Below are 17,050 nucleotides of genomic sequence, written 5' to 3' on the forward strand. Positions count from 1 at the left end.
AGAAACCTTAGGAATACCTGAATAACAGTTTATAAAAATTAATTAACTAAAATTTAAAAACAAACGACAATCATTTCACTGCTACCACTTCTAAAAGCCCGAAATTTGAAAACACATTTTTTATGAAAAATCAATTACACATTATTTCTAGATATTGTTATGCCTTTAGTTTTCACAGATTATATTGAAATCTATATCTATTAGATATTTAAACTTCTAGTTTTCACAGATTAGATTGAATTCTATATCTGCTAGATATTTATGCTTCTAGTTTTCTCAGATTATATTGAATACTATATTTGCTAGATATTTATACTTCTAGTTTTCACAGATTGTATTAAAATCTATATTTGCTAGATATTTTTATTCTTCTAGTTTTCACAGATTGTATTAAAATCTATATTTGCTAGATATTTATTCTTCTAGTTTTCACAGATTGTATTGAAATCTCTATTTGCTAGATATTTAAACTTCTAGTTTTCACAAATTGTAATGAAATCTATGCCAGATATTTATACTTCTAGTTTTCACAGATTAGATTGAAATCTATATCTGGTAGTTTTCACAGATTGTATTAAAATCTACATTTGCCAGATATTTATTCTTCTAGTTTTCAGAGATTGTATTGAAATCTATATCTGCTAGATATTTATACTTCTAGTTTTCACAGATTGTATTGAAATCTATGTCCGCTAGATGTTTAAACTTCTAGTTTTCACATATTTTATCAAAATCTAGATCTGCCAGATATTTATACTTCTGAATGAATGCACTAAGAGGAATAAGATCACCGAGTCCAGGAATGATTGTTATCTTTTCCTATAAAAAAGTTTCATTTAAATAAAAAAATAAACTTTTAATTAAGATTGAATTTTTTTTGTAATATTCATATTTACATTACATATTTATATCAATATAATAAAGACGACTTTTCTATTTAAGCAAATTTGATTTCCAGCAAGTCATTCTCGTTGTATTGATACATACGACGACGACTGTAAATAAAACCGATTACTTATGACAAATGAGATTATTGAACCATATGATATTTTACAAAATTCCGATCTTGTATTTTTTACGTAACTTAAGATAGAAATTTATGAATAGCACAAGTTGAACCAGAAATACCTGAATAATCACATCTTATGTATTTTAGGTCGCAAGTTGGGGTTTTAACTTTTTATTTGATAACATTCACATTTGTTTTTAGCCTAACGCAAGCTAAGCTTGGTTCAAACTGAATTGTTTTTATAAATTTCCAGCTCAGAACAAGGGAGTCAATAATCTTTCAAGATTTTCTTTTTTAATCTGTAATTAATTGTACGATTATTGATTATTGATTATTTACTATGACTTAGTACCTGATGCATTATCTGAATTTTCAGTTCTTCGCCAGCAATTAAATCAAGTTCTTCTAATTTTTTATACCTCTCCGGTTCTTTAGACTCCTCTGATTCTTTAGACTCCTTCGATTCTTTAGACACATCCGATTTTTTACGTTTCTTCGATTCTTTAGACTCCTCCAATTCCTTAGATTCCTCTGATTCTGTAGATTCATCTGAATCTACAGACCTTTTGTCAATTTTAGAATTTTCTGATTCTTCAGACTCCTCCGATTCTCTAGAATCTGACTCTGTGGACTCCTCCGATTCTTTAGATTCCTCCGATTTTGTTGACGCCTCCGATTCTTTAGATGTTTCCAAATCTACAGATTTTTCAGTTTTGTCCATGAATTCCTCAGAGGATGTGTTTTCGTAATTCCCTTTCACCTGCGATATTTCATCTTTGGAAAAATATTTAAAATATTTTTTTTTACTTTTTAGACAAAGAAATCTGCTACTGCTATTCTAAATCAGTTTTTTTTTTGCAAGGCTCAATGTTTGATTATGCTGTAACATTTTACTTTTTAACTTAAAAGGAGTAACCGCTAAAAATGAAAAAGTGATCGGAAATTGATTTAAGATAATTTTAATTTAAACAAAAAATAAATTTGGTTCAGAACTGAGACCCAGCAACTATTTCTATTTTTTTTGGGACACACGGTATGAAAAATGAAACCTGAGAAGCAGAACAGCGCAGCACTATAACATCTAGGTTTGTTCCAAACGAGGAAATTTCCGAGGTTTTCCATTTTCTGTCCTCCAAGGGCCAATCAGATGCCTAGGAAGGAATATAGAAATTAAATTAGGAGTTTTATCTTTTTGAAACAAAAACGGTAAAGTAGAAGACGACCTTTATCATAATGTCTTCCAAGTATATCAATTTCAACTACTTAATTTTAACAATAAAAAATTACAGAAAAGGAAGAAAATGTCATTGCAGGGTGAGGAATTTTCTTTTTAAAGTAAGTTTTAAAAAAAAATTGATTGTTCTGGTACCAAATATTTTGAATTTGAACTTCTCTACTGTCACTGCCACTTCAAATTTAAATCACCAATTCCAATCCTTCTTTGAATCGTTGGTTCAAATTTGAGCCGACAGTCTGTAGTTCAGCGAAGAAGCTCAAGTTCATTAAATTCGGTCCCAGAATCAGTAATACTATTTTTCAAGAGTAAGAAGATTAAAATATTTAAGATAAATTTTATGTTTTTTCGATATCCAGTGGTACAATCCTACCCTGCAAGATTAAATGAAAAAGAAGATTGAGCGCTGATTCTCAAAATAAAAATGCCCACAGCGGATATCAATATCAAGCTTTGGAATTATTGGAATCCAACATAAAAGTTTCCAGGTCAGATTAGATCCATTTTTGATTCGTACTTTTGACACTATAGATAAAAGCTGTGAAAAAAAATGGTTCAAGATCAGTAAATTCATAATTTATAGTTTCAATGTTATGATTTACCTTTACTGGTTCCTGATCCAGATACAGACCTAGAGATACAAGGAAAGGCATCAAGGTTTCAGCATGGGCGAACATTAGAACTGAATTGTTTACTGCTAATCTACCCTCCTGGAGAACTTCTAACCTATACCATCAAAATAAAGGATCAATTTTTACTCGTATTTTACTTTAGAGATAATTCAAAAAACTAAATAGAATAGAATAATTCTATGTATTTAATTAAAATTTTTAGTTTTTAAAAGAAAAGCATGAGACTTTAGTGTAGATTGTTGATTTGTTCAAGTTGTTGTTAATCTATTGGTACAACAACTGATGTAGCACAACGAATTTCAACCTATTTACCTATTTACAGCCTCTTTTTTTAAATGATGTGCGAAATAATTTTGCGGAGAATCTGCATTGAACCATCATAAAAGATGGAAGATTCTGCAATGTCGTCTTTGTAGCTGGAAGATTAGATTGATTTTGTCCTAATGTCAACCGACTTTAGAAGTTTCAGGGGACATTAGTCCCAACCTGGGTGTATGGCCTGATATTGACACTGGGTGTCTTGACACAAATTAAAAGATTGACATTTTAAGAACACAGAGAGCACAGATATCCAGAGAGCTTTGAAATGTCTAGACTGGGTCAACTTTAGAGTGTAGTCACAACCCCTGATCCCTTTGGGATTACATTACTAACTCATTTCAGCTTTTTTTGCACTCGTATTTCTAGAATAAATTCAAAATGAGGAATTTGCATATGCTGACGACGGCCATTCCAGAATCAAAATTGTAATAGAAAATATTTTTTTGTAATTTACTTAATTTTAAAAATGAAAGAAATACCTTGTTATCAGATCATGCCAAAGAGGTTGAGTCATCAGTTTAGTAATATTATATGCATACCCATCTTCGTAATAATACTTCAGGTCTTCTCTATATATATATATATATTCATTATCACGCATTCAAGGCTTTAGTCGTCCCATAATCTCAATCAGAAATGCCGCTGACGATTTAGTATTTTAGCAATATATATATTTTTATCTTTATTTATTATTTCGATTTTACTCGAAATTACTATTTTTCCCCAAAAAAGTAATATTCGGTTTTTTACTCGTTTAAAAAAAACAAAACAAAAAACTACAAAATACTTTTACATATATTTCATGCGTGGTAGGCGTAAATATTAATACAACATTGACGACTTTCTCATGTACTATAGTTCAGCCTGACTTATTCCCAACATTAAACACGTTAGGTCAACAATATAATGGGTACACTAGACCAGACTGTATATATATATTTGATGAAAGATAATTTTTAAAAGATATTTGATGATGAATTATTTCCTGAACTCGTAGACGTGAAGGTCCTGTATAGAGAAGACGGAGCACCAGGGAGACCAGGTCCCAGGGAACCAGGAGACCTCAAACCTACAAATATATTTAATATTTAAACACAATTATAAAATAATACCAGGGGGACCAGGTCCCAGGATACCAGGAGACCTCAAACCTACAAATATATTTAATATTTAAACACAATAATACCTATATACCAATAATATATCCCAAATTATACCTGCATATATCTCAGATTATACCTGCAGATATCCCAGATTATATCTTCAGATATCCCAGATTATATCTTCAGATTATATCTTCAGATATCCCAGATTATGCCTACAGATATCCCAGATTATACCTGCAGATATCCAGATTATAACTACCGATATCCCATATTACACCTGCAGATATCCCAGATTATACCTGCAGATATCCCAGATTATACCTGCAGATATCCAGATTATGCCTTCAGAAATACCAGATTATATCTTCAGATATCCAAGATTATAGCTACAGATATCCTAGATTATACCAGCAGATATCCAAGATTATACCTAGAGATATCCTAGATTAAACTTGCAGATATACCAGGTTATCCTTGCAGATATTCCAGATTATAACTACATACATCCCAGAATATACCAGCAGATATCCCACATTTTACCTGCAGATATACCAGATTATATCTACAGATATCCCAGATTATAACTACCGATATCCCATATTACACCTGCAGATATCCCAGATTATACCTACATATATTCCAGATTATACCGCAGATATCCCAGATTATACCTACATATATCCCTGATTATGCCTGTAGATATCCCAGATTATACCTGCAGATATCCAGATTGTACCTGCAGATATCCCATAGTATATCAAGCTCTGATTTAGAAAATTGAACTCCAGTTTGTTTCTCCGTTCTGTCTCCAACCTCTTTAAACACTGGCATGGTTTCAAACTTTAAAACCTCTAAAAAAGTTAAGAGTCATCTGAGTCAAGCATCATTATTGAAAAAAAGGAGTGTTAATTAATAAGTTTTAAAAAATTAGATATCTATAAAAAAGGAGTTAGTACAGAGCTGGAAACTTAAGAATGGTGGATATCAGGATTAATGCTTAATCCTCTCTTTTTGCTAATCTCGAGACTAACATAATCTCGAGATTAAATATTTAGATCAACAAAGTTGATCCCAGGAATGCAAGATTTGTTCGTTTTCTTGACTGGAAGGGCCTTCACGTAATGTCTAACCCATTTATTTAGTTTTAAAAATCTCAAACGTATTAATATTACATATTTTTCTTCACCAATTAATTTACAAAATGGCCGACAACAAATTCTTTATTTGTTAGAAATTGCGGAGGTATCTCATTGCCGATAGAATTTATTTTCAAGGCTATATTGGTCAATTAATACAATTTACGAACCATATTCCTGCACTCTCATTGGAGAAAATAATGTACCGATATCCAAAGAGAGAGAAAAAGAGTGGATTAAGGACTAAAATTAAAAGTTTCCACAGTGGATATTCGGATTAAGCAGTCGGGATTAAAGGTTATCCATTCTAAAGTTTTCAACTCAGGGTGTTTTTTCATTGTAAATTTTAAAACACTAATAACTCAATCATTTCTAAGATATCTATACTTTCTCTAAAAATCTAATGGAAGATGAGATTGGCACTTTTGATTTATTGAAACATAAATGCAATATAAAACAATTTTTTTCAACAAATGTTCGAAATGCCCGCCATCTTCTTGGTAGTAAACTCTTGGAATTCATGGATTGCAAATTTCTCGACAATCTCAACAACCACAACAATTCCTAGTCCGAGCCAAATTTTCCTCATTTTCTCGTCCGAGCCACCTCAAAATCCTAGTCCTTTCAAACATGGACAGATTTTCAAAAAATATTCTTATCTTCAAGGATTGGACAAAAAAAATATTTTTGAAATGATGAGGATTTCGAGGGGGCTCGAGCGAGAAAATGAGGAGAATGTGGCTCGGACTAGGAATTGTTGTGGTTGGCCTTCCTCCCCTCGTTCAAGTTAAACATATACGTTGCGACTTGCGCTTCGAATGAATTTGCAGATTTCTCCTCTTATATTTTGCGGATTTTCAAAATAGAAGATAAAAAGTTCCAATCTCATCTTTTATTAGCTTTAAAGAGAACTTAGATATACATTAAAATGATGGAGTTTAGCGTTTGAAAATTGACATTAAAAACCCAGTCTGTTGTACAATGTACAATAAAACAAAGATTTAGGCCACCTTGACATGGAGTTTCTGATTCTCCGACCTCGTTGATGTACAGGGAGCAATAATCATAAAACCTAGTTAAAGGGACTGTACAGTGAAGAGGCGATAGTTCACGTGACTTTATTTAAAGGGTTAAATTCCTTATTCACAACAATATCCTATGTCCCTTTATGAGGTTAAAAGTAAGATATTTTTCTTAGCTTTCTTTTGTCTCTGTGGCAAAAAAACCGCATCTCACTTTCACAGAGAACCACAATTGAAATTGATCTAGTCCAAAGAAACTACTTGACAAGTCCTTGTAAAGGATTTTTTTTACAAATGGAAATAAAGTAATTAAAGTTTTATAACTTTGTCTTTTCTAATTAGATTTGCTGAAATATTTAGATAAAAGTTTAAACTCTTGAATACATGATTCCCTTGTGGGTCTAAATTTCCATTTGTTCAATGTTTAAATAAGAATAAATGTATAAAAAGGAAGCAAACTCTAAATAATATCTGTTACTTTTTTTCATTTTAAAATTATGGTTCCTTGCCTCCAGAAGCAAATTAATGATTTTTCTTACATCATTCTCTGAATTTGATGAACTGCTTGTATCTTAATCTATTTATCTTTTCTTGGAAAATTTCACAGAAAAAATATTTTGTAACCTAAGAAGATGATTATCTTCCACTAGTGGTAGTTCTGCAGAGAAGAGACCTTTCATAAACTCCTTTCCACTCTCAATACATCGCTGTTTATAACTCGTATACACCTTTAGAAGATATCATTGTCATCATCATCATCATCATCATCATCATCATCATCATCATCATCATCATCATCATCATCATTTATTATCTTTTACCTCTGTTTTATTCGGATGAAAAAAGTTAAAGTTGTCAAATCTTTTTTCCCATCTTTGACCCATCTCAAAATGTTCTTTTCTTCCCGAACTAAGGATTATTGAATATTATTTTTATTTTTATTTTCGTATTTTTCGTTTGATTAGCTAAAAAAGGATCTAACATCCTGTCCTGTCTAATGAAGAGCGAAAATATATGTCTTAATAAGTAATTTTAAGAAAAGTTCGAAGTAACATAAACTGTTACTCACTGAAATTACCAAACTTATTAAACTGAAGGCTGTATAGTTTATATTGCATAAATCTTTAATAAATTCATGAATTCAATTCAATTTAATGTTCTCGTGAATGGATGCCAAATACTGAAGTTTCGCATTTATTGAATTGTTTTATCTTTTGCTGGATAAATATGTTAAGAGACTGCATAAGAGTAATTTCAAGTGACCCTCCATGCAAAGATTGTAATGCATGATTCAAAACACTATCCCTCAAACCTGTATCGGATTTATAATATTAAAGCTATTATATTTTCCAAGGTTTAAAAAAGTGCTTATTTCTGATAATAACCTATATGTTTTCCTGCAGCAGAAAAGCGCATTTCATTTTCGGAGAGAAAATCCAATTAAAAATCAGTTATCTTAATTGTAAACATTGATTTCTAATACAGGTTATCCCACGAAACATGACAGTTGGTGAATAGTTTTGAATGTCTTCTTCCATTTACTGCATAAGATATTGAGGACTTTTTTGTGCAGTTTACTTTGTTAAAAAGTCTTTTTCTAAAATATATTTTACTTTTAAATCAATCTTTCTATAATACGATTGTCATATACTAATTCTTATTAGCCTCTGTACTATCAAACAGCTTAAAGAATCATGGAAGAAGACATTTCAAACTATTCGCCAAATGTCATGTTTCGTAGGACACCCTGTACCTACTTGATCTAACAAAGCTGTTTTAAAGTAACCGTTGTGATTACAAACTTAAATTACGCTTGTACAGTCCCTTTAAGTCTCACGTCGTGATAAGTTTATCATCCTCTGGTGTTGGGAGAAGAGTCCAATTCTTAAGTTGCAGAATTATTTCAGAACTCAAGTTCCCTTTCCCATCATTCCAGGCTGCAATCATCTCATCCCTAGAGGAAACTCAGCTTGGAACTTTTGAATGAAAAAGTTAAGACTTTTATCCTCATGTACGGATTATTAATAAAAAAGGAGAATCCAAGGATATTTACTAAACAAAAATGTTATCTTCGGAAGGGTTTAGCAATTTTATGCAATAAAGAGAGAGACCGGCTTTGCAACACATTTGAACTGAAAATGACTTTACGATCTTATTTAAAAATTTTACACCATTGGTATCAAATGAATCTTAAGTTTTTCTCTACAATCCTGCACTTTTAGCTCAAATATGTTACTAAGTCGGTCTCTCCCTTTAATCCCTTGTAGTTGATTTGATATAGCTTGCACTGTGAATATCGAGATTAGTCTTCAAGGATTAACGCTATTCCAACGGACAAGTTTCAACCTCAGGCCAAATCATCGATTTTCAAATGATTTGAAGAAAATTTTGTATTTAAGAAAAATTTTACCACTTAAACTATGGTATTTAAGTCCATATTAGATAAATAAACAATTCATGAAAAGCAATTAATACAAAATATAGTGAAAAATATTCAAAATGTAGAAAGGTTTTTTGGTTGTTTTAAAATTTACCTTAAACGTGACAAATTATCTCTCATATTCTCGATATCGTCTTTGCCCGGATACCTGCATAAACAGTTTTTTTTTGAAAAGTATTAAAAATTGTTTTTCTAGTTTAACATTTAACAATCTTTCATAAAAACCTATTAATTTCTTGAATATCATTATTGAAGTAAAAAAAAAAACTTTTCTAAACGCAAAAGTTTGTAAATGCAAGAAAATGAAATATCTAAACGTTTTTGAGATTTATCGTATTTTCGCTGACTTAAAAAAGCTATAACCATTTTTAAACTTATGTTTTTTAATACAATAATATGTGCTATTATGATGCTATAATGCTGAAAACTAGTGACTTCAATATAACCTATATACCTTGTTCCATGTCTAGCTAGGTGCCAAAACATTACAGGGGAACAACCAGGGGGTGTTGGAATACTGTAGAAAAAAACATTTATTGTTTATTAATTTTCTTTAAAACATTACAGAGGGGCAGGGGGGGGGGAGTAAAAAAATAATGTCTGTAGTTTTTTTATGTTAGAATAAAGACTGGGTGTTATGGACTTTTTAAACAATATTTTTCAGTTTTAATTTAAATTCTTTTGATGTTTTGTGAAAAAATATGATTTCTAATACCACTCTTCCTTGAATTCAGGATTCTGAGAGAATCCATAATAGTAATTATGTTTCATTATTTTACTATCATTTCGAAATATTTTTAATAAAACAAATCCTAGAATTTAAATTTATTTAAATTTTAAACATCTGAGCTGAGAACTTTAGAATGGATAAACTTTAATCCTGACTTCTTGATCCGAATATCCACTGTGGAAACTTTTCATTTTTGTCCTTAATCCAATCTTTTTCTCTCTTCTTGGATATCCGTTAATTGTTTTCTCCAATGAGAATATTTCTGTTCTCTCATTGGTTGCCCGCTTTTCTCTGATTGGCTGCTACAGTTTCTCAGATGATTAAATATTAATTTGAATTTTATCGTTTTTCATACACTTTTAAGATAATCTTGCAAGATTATGTTAATCTTGAGATTATCAAAAAGAGAGGATCAAGCATTAATCCCGATATCCACCATTCTAAAGTTTTCAGCTCTGGTGTTCCCCGTCATATTGGTTTGAGTAAAAAGGGCATATAGTGTCACCCTTAATACTGTGGAATAGGAAGAAGACATGTAATAAATCTGATGTGGATTTGCTGTTGTTATTGCAGCGAATAGGAGGTTTAGGTGAAAATCAACTTATCAAGTGAAATTGGTCTGTGGAATTTGCACAATTGCTGTTCAACGGGCTATTTAAAGTCATAAATTGAATCTAACAGTCGTCTTCCTATATTCCACAGATGCGCAATTATCATATGCTTGGAAATATCTGAAATATCTAAGAAATATGAAATTTTTAATCAATCCATTATGATTTGGTACACCCTGTATATTTAGAACCTTGTGTTCTGGTTAGCAACAGGAAAATACGAGGTTTTAGTTCCAAATATTACTCCGCCATTTTCCTCCAAACTAAATTGAAATCCAAACTTTTGAATATTTAAGGAATTATTCAAGAGATATTTAGGAGAGAGTCAGATAGTAATGTTTATAGTTTTGAATCGGTTTTTAAAATAAAACAATAACACTTCCAAGAGTTTAAAACTGTATTTTGTTAAAGTTTGACTTTATTGAATTTTATTAAATCTTTATTCAAGAATAAAACTTTGAAAACGATTCAAAAGCGATCGTTTTAACAAATCGTTCGTTTTTGTATCATTTTTGGATTTTTTTTGAAAGAAATTAAGGCAAAAAACGACCCAACTAGATCGGCAGGGAAAAAAATAAATAACAAAAAAACGATAGAACAGTGCAGTGCTTGGGTTACTTTATATTAGGACCTGGACTTAGTTTCTGTTTCACAGTATTTAAGTGTGGTGCAAAATAAATAAATTTCCGGATTTTTTTAACAATTTTAATTGGGTTTAATCCTTGCTGCTTTGCAAGCCCATGTAGAGAGCTCAAGTATGAGAATCAGACCATTCATCATAATCTGGAGGGATTTTTAGATTTGTAGATTTTCTGAAAGAAAGAGAACATTTCAAAGAAAAAATAAGTAAGCATTATACAGTGAAACCCTTAATAACCAATACATCGTGAGAATTCATCAAATGTCGTATTCTTCACTGTTGCAGATATTTAAATTAAATGATTATATGTAACTCTTTAAAACTGTTCCCGCATATTCATGGCTATTTATTTATTTTCGGAAATACTGAAATTTACGAAATATAGTAAAGAGCGTCCCATATCATATTAGAATATCTCCAAGCTTTAACGCCAAAATAAAACCATTACTCAAAAAAAAACTATTATTTTCCGCAAGAAAATTCTTATTAGCCTTATTAAATTTTTTGAAGTGATTCATTCTTCCTAAATTTTCTGATTAGTCCCGAAAATCGTAATTTAGACCGATTGACGATCTAATATGATGCGGGACACCCTGTATAAAATTGTCAAGACGACATTTGATAAATTCTTCCGATGTATTCGTTATTAAGGGTTTCACTGTAGTTTAATACGTTCAGCCACTTAGCAAGGAAAAAATACCTCATTTCACCCATAAACAAATGCTTGCAATTTAAGCCAACTATTTAGAAAAGGAATTGAGTTTTTGCCACAAACTCGAATCTTTTGATCGCACTATCTTGGCAACCCGATGGTGCAAACCTTTGATATTTCAAATCTAGATTATTTTATCTACAAGTATTAATAGTTTGAAATATCCAAGGTCTACGACATTAGGTTACAAAGATATAGAGATTAAAAATCAGAGTTTGTGGCAAAAACTCAACTCCTTTAGGATAAAAAATATTTATGTTTAATTCGACAATTTTGTAAAGGTAACCGATTTTTTTGATTGCCTGATGTTTTCTCAATTTAGAGAACTGTGAAATCCAATATAGCATAAAATTTTGCGTTTTTTTCTTTTATTTGCTGTTTAAATTACTAAAATCGCTGGAATAGGTTAGCAGTAACTCTCAACTTTCCCCCCCCCCCCTTCTCCTGATGGACCACTGTTTTATATGATTTAAACGTATTTAATATTAATCTCTAGTTGCTTAGATGTCCAGTCAAAACTCGGGAACTACTAGACCGCATTGCCTTAAATTTTAATTCAAAAATTCGGCAGAACCACGGGAATGTTCTTAGTCTGGTTAAAAATTTCACAGTGGAGCTGAATGAGCTGAATAGAGAAAGTTTAGTTTCCATGTAAAGCTGAGTTGTGTAGAAATACAAATCTTTTTTTCACTTTTACTTGTGAACTAATTCTTGTGATCCTGTACAGTGTAGGTATAATCTAGTTAAACTTGTTTATATCAAGAATATATCCTAGTATCTATATATTCTATATATATGTATATCAGATATATCTTTTATATTTATATTATCAGTTTATGTATCTATATATTCTATATATGTATATCAGATATATCTTTATATATATCTATATTATCAGTTTATGTATCTCAGTATACATCTTCATTGGCCTTTAACACAAAGAGTGTTCCAGGAATGGAACATTCTTCAAATGAACACAATTTCTAAACCCTATTCCTTTAGCTTTGCAACCAAATGGTATAAACTATTTTTTGTGATTGCTCAAACTCCTTGACTCCCCCAATTTAAAAATTGAAAACAATTTAAGTGAAATTGAAAAAATCTTTTTTTCTAAATAAAATGAACTATGGGTCTAAAATTAAGATATTTGAAAAGCCTTTGAAATAAAGATATGAAATAATTTGTAGCATGCTAATATTTTTCAAAATCAATACGATTTTTACCTTTAACGGACTTACTATTTGAAAGTTTTTAGCTGTCAATTTTCAAAAATTAGTAGGTCTTGAAAGGTTGAACTACACTAACATATTACAACTATAAGGGAAAAATCATAAAGGAAGGGGGGGGGGTGTTAGTCCCCCCTCCCCCTCAATATTAGGCAACTACAATACCAACGCAGGATAGGGTAAACTTGTGAAAGCGAGTAGAATATACATTTTTTTTTAAAAAGTGACAAAATATTCCTACCACAGTTCCTTAGTTTAACTGGTAAACTTTAATATAGTGTCAGTTTTTTAACATTCTTTTCTTATTTGTTTAAGATATCAAATTAGAAATTTGATTTATTTAAAACTAAGGAAAGTAGGGACGCTTCAACTCAAGTTGTATCATGATTAAATCCTCAACCAAAAATGTAAAAAAAAAAATTTAATTAAATTATCTTTTTAATTGTTTCTTTTTCATTATGGTAATAACAAATTTGAGCAACAAAAATTATATAAATTTGAGCTTTGACGCTTATTCTATCTTAAATCTTCGATTCGAGGTTTAAAAATGGTGATTTGGGATTTGAACCGACTGTAGAAAGAGAAAATAGAAATTAGAAAAAAGTCAATTTTCTGCATAGCAGTTGGCAGCATGCAAATGATTTCACTTTGAAATATAATTATAAATATTATCTTTATCGTAAACAGATCATATGAGTCTTATATTTTTATTTTGAAGTTCATTCATTTTCTTGATCTGCAATTTACGTTTGAACATCGAGAGGTTTTCGAATATTTGACATATAGAAAACAAATAGCTAAGCAGCAGAAGGTAAAAAAATTAAAAATGAACCCTTTTAAGATAAAAGAAGCAATACATGGGAGCAGAATTTCATGTATTTGAAAACGAATGATTAAGGTTTAAGAAGAACCCTAGTCTTGGTGTTTTTGGGTCATCCTGTATTTTATGTATCCAATTTTTCAAATGAAAAAAACTTTTAAAAGAGGTATACGAGCATGGAATCCATGTCTGCTGGAGTGAAATTACGTAGAAAGGGGCTCGGAAGTAATATTAGTGTGGCACAAGACAACAAGCCCTCCTCCCTCGCTTACTTTATCCAACTGGAAGATAATGCATGTTATCAAGTATCCAACTGATATGTAAGCGATCCATGTGAATATGCAAATACATGCATTTATCACGCTACACCATGCATAGATACTTATTTATCATGCTACACCCGCATAGATACTTATTTATCATGATACATAATCGCATAGGAACTGATGAGCATCGTTTTTCGAGCTTTGTTCCGAGACATTTAGGGTTTTTTTAGAGCTCCGTCTTGAGACATTTAGTGTTTTTCCGAGCTCCATTTTAAGACAATTTGGGGTTTTTTCGAGCTCTGTTTTGAGACATTTATGGGGTTTTCGAGCTCCGTTTAGAGACATTTAGGGTTCCGAGCTCCGTTTAAATACATTAAGGGGTTTTTCGAACTCCGTTTTGAGACATTTAGGGGTTTCTCATGCTCCGTTTGGAGACATTTAAGGGTTTTTAGAACTCCGTTTTGAGACATTTAAGGGTTTTTTGAGCTCCGTTTTGAGACACTTAGGGGTTTTTCGAGCTCCATATAGAGACATAAATGGTTTCTGACGCTAAGAGCCCAACCAAAATTAGAGCTATTTAACACATTGCAAAATCGTATTCTTGGTAAGTTTGCTTTTATTGTAGTATGCCAAAAACCAAAGCAATTCTTTAAAACGGAAAACAAAAACAAAAATTTGAATACATTTTTTTTAAAAATCGTTTTGGAGAATATCTATGGCCAGAAAAAATGTTTACATAATGAAACAAAAGCAACATTGTCATAGCATAAATTTTAAAATAGGATTTACATCTCATGCATGGAGCCTCTCAAATAAAAGTCTAAAAACGATCCTGAAAACGAAGCCAATTAACATGTTTCTTAAGTAAAACTTAATAAAGATTTAAGATTGTTGTAATTGAGTTAGTTCTAAGACGTGTGAACATTATTACCAGAAAGTGAAAAATTGGTGTGGGACATTTCATAGAAAGACATTTCATACATGGACATTTCATAAATTGACATTTCAAAGATTGACACTTCAAAAATATGACATTTAGTAGATTGACATTTCAAAAATAGGACATTTTATAGGTTGAAATTTCAAAAATAGGACATTTCATAGATTGACATTTCAAAAATAGGACATTTAATTGAATAACATTTCAAAAATAGGAAATTTTATAGACAGGTCACCTATCTATTAAATTGCTTATCTGTATTTAAAATATCCCATCTGCGTCCAAAGATTTTTTTCTATGAAATGTCCAAACACCAATTTTACAACATAAAATTTACAATTGACTTGAATACTATAGATATGGGCCGCAAAGTGAATAAATACTAAAGTGGAACAGACTAAGGCAACGACGATAGGTTGGGCCATAAGGTTTATTTGGTTTGGAAATAATTGCATGAAAAGATTTTTTTAAAAGTAAAGACTAGAAAAAATAGATTATAAGACCCATGTAAATGTCGTCTTCAGATAGAACTTCAAAATTTTCATAAATAAAACTGAAAATTTTTTGCATGTTTGTACGTAGTTTCTATGAAAATATTATAAAGTCGCTTAATCAATTCATTAATTTTGCCTGGCACTTCTAATTCTATGGGAATTTATCTTTAAAACAATTCTTATTTTTGATCTCACTCCATTCCGAAATATGTTTGTAAATTTCTTAAACACATCTATGTTATTATCCAGAGGCGTATTCAGGGAGGGCTCATACCCCTCCTGAATCAGTGAAATATATGTTTTATAGAATTTTCAAGACGACATTTGATAAATTCTTCCGATGTATTCTTTATTAAGGGTTTCACTGTAGATATATATATATATATATATATATATATTATTTTTAAATACTTGGGACATCAAATGTCGTCATCCAACTATGAGTTTGGCCCACTTTAGTATTTGATCACTTTTTATGGGCCGGGGGTTGGTTGCAGACAATGGAAATGACTTTGATACAATTATATCTTATCATATACCCAGGGTATTTTTAAATGTGGTCTGTCAATTTTGTACCCTTAAATTACTAAAATCTTAAAAAAGTTTTTGAGATTTTTTTTTACTAATCCTACATCATTAGAGCCTGGTGGTTTAAACCTTTGATGTTTTAAACTTAGATTATTTTATATAACAAAATTTATATTTATAAATATCAAAGATCTCCGACAATGGGTTGCAAAGATGTAGGAATTAGAAAATCAGGTTTACAAAAATTCTAAAAACCTTTAAATTTCCCCTCTTTAGAGATAAAAGGATGTCCTTGAAAAACAAAGAAACACACCTATTGAAAATATACAGAAGAATTCATGGTACAGTGAGACCAGTACAAATTGGGATAGAAAGACGACATTTAAGTAATTTCCTGTCTAGCTGAAGGTTTCACACAGCAGATAATTTCAATAATATTATTAATAATAACTTGAAAATCAATAGAGAAATTGGTCAGTTGAGATTATTTACATCACTTAACTGCAGAAACAACAGTATTAAACAGTAAACTTAAAACTTTCTTTAAACTCAATTCCGTATTTTCTTGTCAATTCTATTCTTTCTTTCCGATTATTTTGAAATGATGTTTACCCTCGAATTTATAATTAAAATCTTAAAACTCAATAAGAAAATGAACATGGTAATGTAGTCGGTTTGTGTCAAGGGATATAACAGATACTCCCAGAAATTAAGCGTAATACAGTTTTTGGGAGTCGAATGTAAACACACGCAGTGCTGACCCAGGCTAGGCTGTGTTTACATTCCTCCCGTGATGTTATAAGTCAAGGTTAAATGCAAGGAAAGTTATTTCAGAGGTGTACGCGTCTTTTGTACTGCAGTGTACTGTCTCTGGGCGGTAATGTAAACACAAGACGGATGTCAAAGCATGACAATGGGATCCATCCTTCTTTAACATAAAAAATCAATAAAATATTCTGGTCATAGGAAACTATTATGTGAATTATCAAAATTATTAAAATTTAATGCTTCTAACCTCCTCGGATACTAAACGAACACTGATGCATCTATTCTTGTTTACAAATTCCGCCCAGAGAGAACTGGTTTCAATATGTACGCAGAGCAGCGGCGCAACTAGGCCTTTTCTGAGGGGGGGGCGAAATCTGAAAGTTATTAGGGGGGGTAACGGGGGGGCTAGCCCCCC

At 31.0% G+C, this 17,050-nt stretch overlaps 1 protein-coding gene across 1 annotated transcript; it reads right to left on the bottom strand.

Annotated features, from left to right (window-relative positions):
• Positions 1-398: 398 nt before the first annotated feature.
• On the bottom strand, positions 399-11,049 carry LOC111709965 (multiple inositol polyphosphate phosphatase 1). The gene is made up of 15 exons (XM_023483947.1): positions 10,963-11,049; positions 10,433-10,504; positions 9,355-9,417; positions 8,995-9,048; positions 8,298-8,414; positions 7,282-7,369; positions 7,085-7,188; positions 6,449-6,510; positions 5,039-5,153; positions 4,182-4,265; positions 3,676-3,765; positions 2,846-2,969; positions 2,059-2,160; positions 1,362-1,769; positions 399-819 (listed from the first exon to the last, which is right to left on the bottom strand). Exons 1-15 carry the CDS (start codon positions 11,019-11,021, stop codon positions 709-711), a joined length of 1,653 nt encoding a protein of 550 aa, XP_023339715.1. The 5' UTR covers positions 11,022-11,049; the 3' UTR covers positions 399-708.
• Positions 11,050-17,050: the final 6,001 nt, after the last annotated feature.

This window comes from Eurytemora carolleeae, unplaced genomic scaffold, assembly GCF_000591075.1.
Source record: "Eurytemora carolleeae unplaced genomic scaffold, Eaff_2.0 scaffold994, whole genome shotgun sequence".
In the NCBI taxonomy this organism is placed as follows: domain Eukaryota; kingdom Metazoa; phylum Arthropoda; class Copepoda; order Calanoida; family Temoridae; genus Eurytemora; species Eurytemora carolleeae.

Excerpts from the sequence above, each read along its gene's own strand:
- LOC111709965 (XM_023483947.1), bottom strand. The coding sequence starts at position 11,021 with ATGATGAATGGTCTGATTCTCATACTTGAGCTCTCTACATGGGCTTGC. Across the intron at positions 6,511-7,084 it reads GAAGATAATCATCTTCTTAG|GTTTTATGATTATTGCTCCC; the intron begins GTTACAAAATAT and ends CCCTTTAACTAG. Across the intron at positions 4,266-5,038 it reads ATACTATGGGATATCTGCAG|GTTTGAGGTCTCCTGGTTCC; the intron begins GTACAATCTGGA and ends ATATATTTGTAG.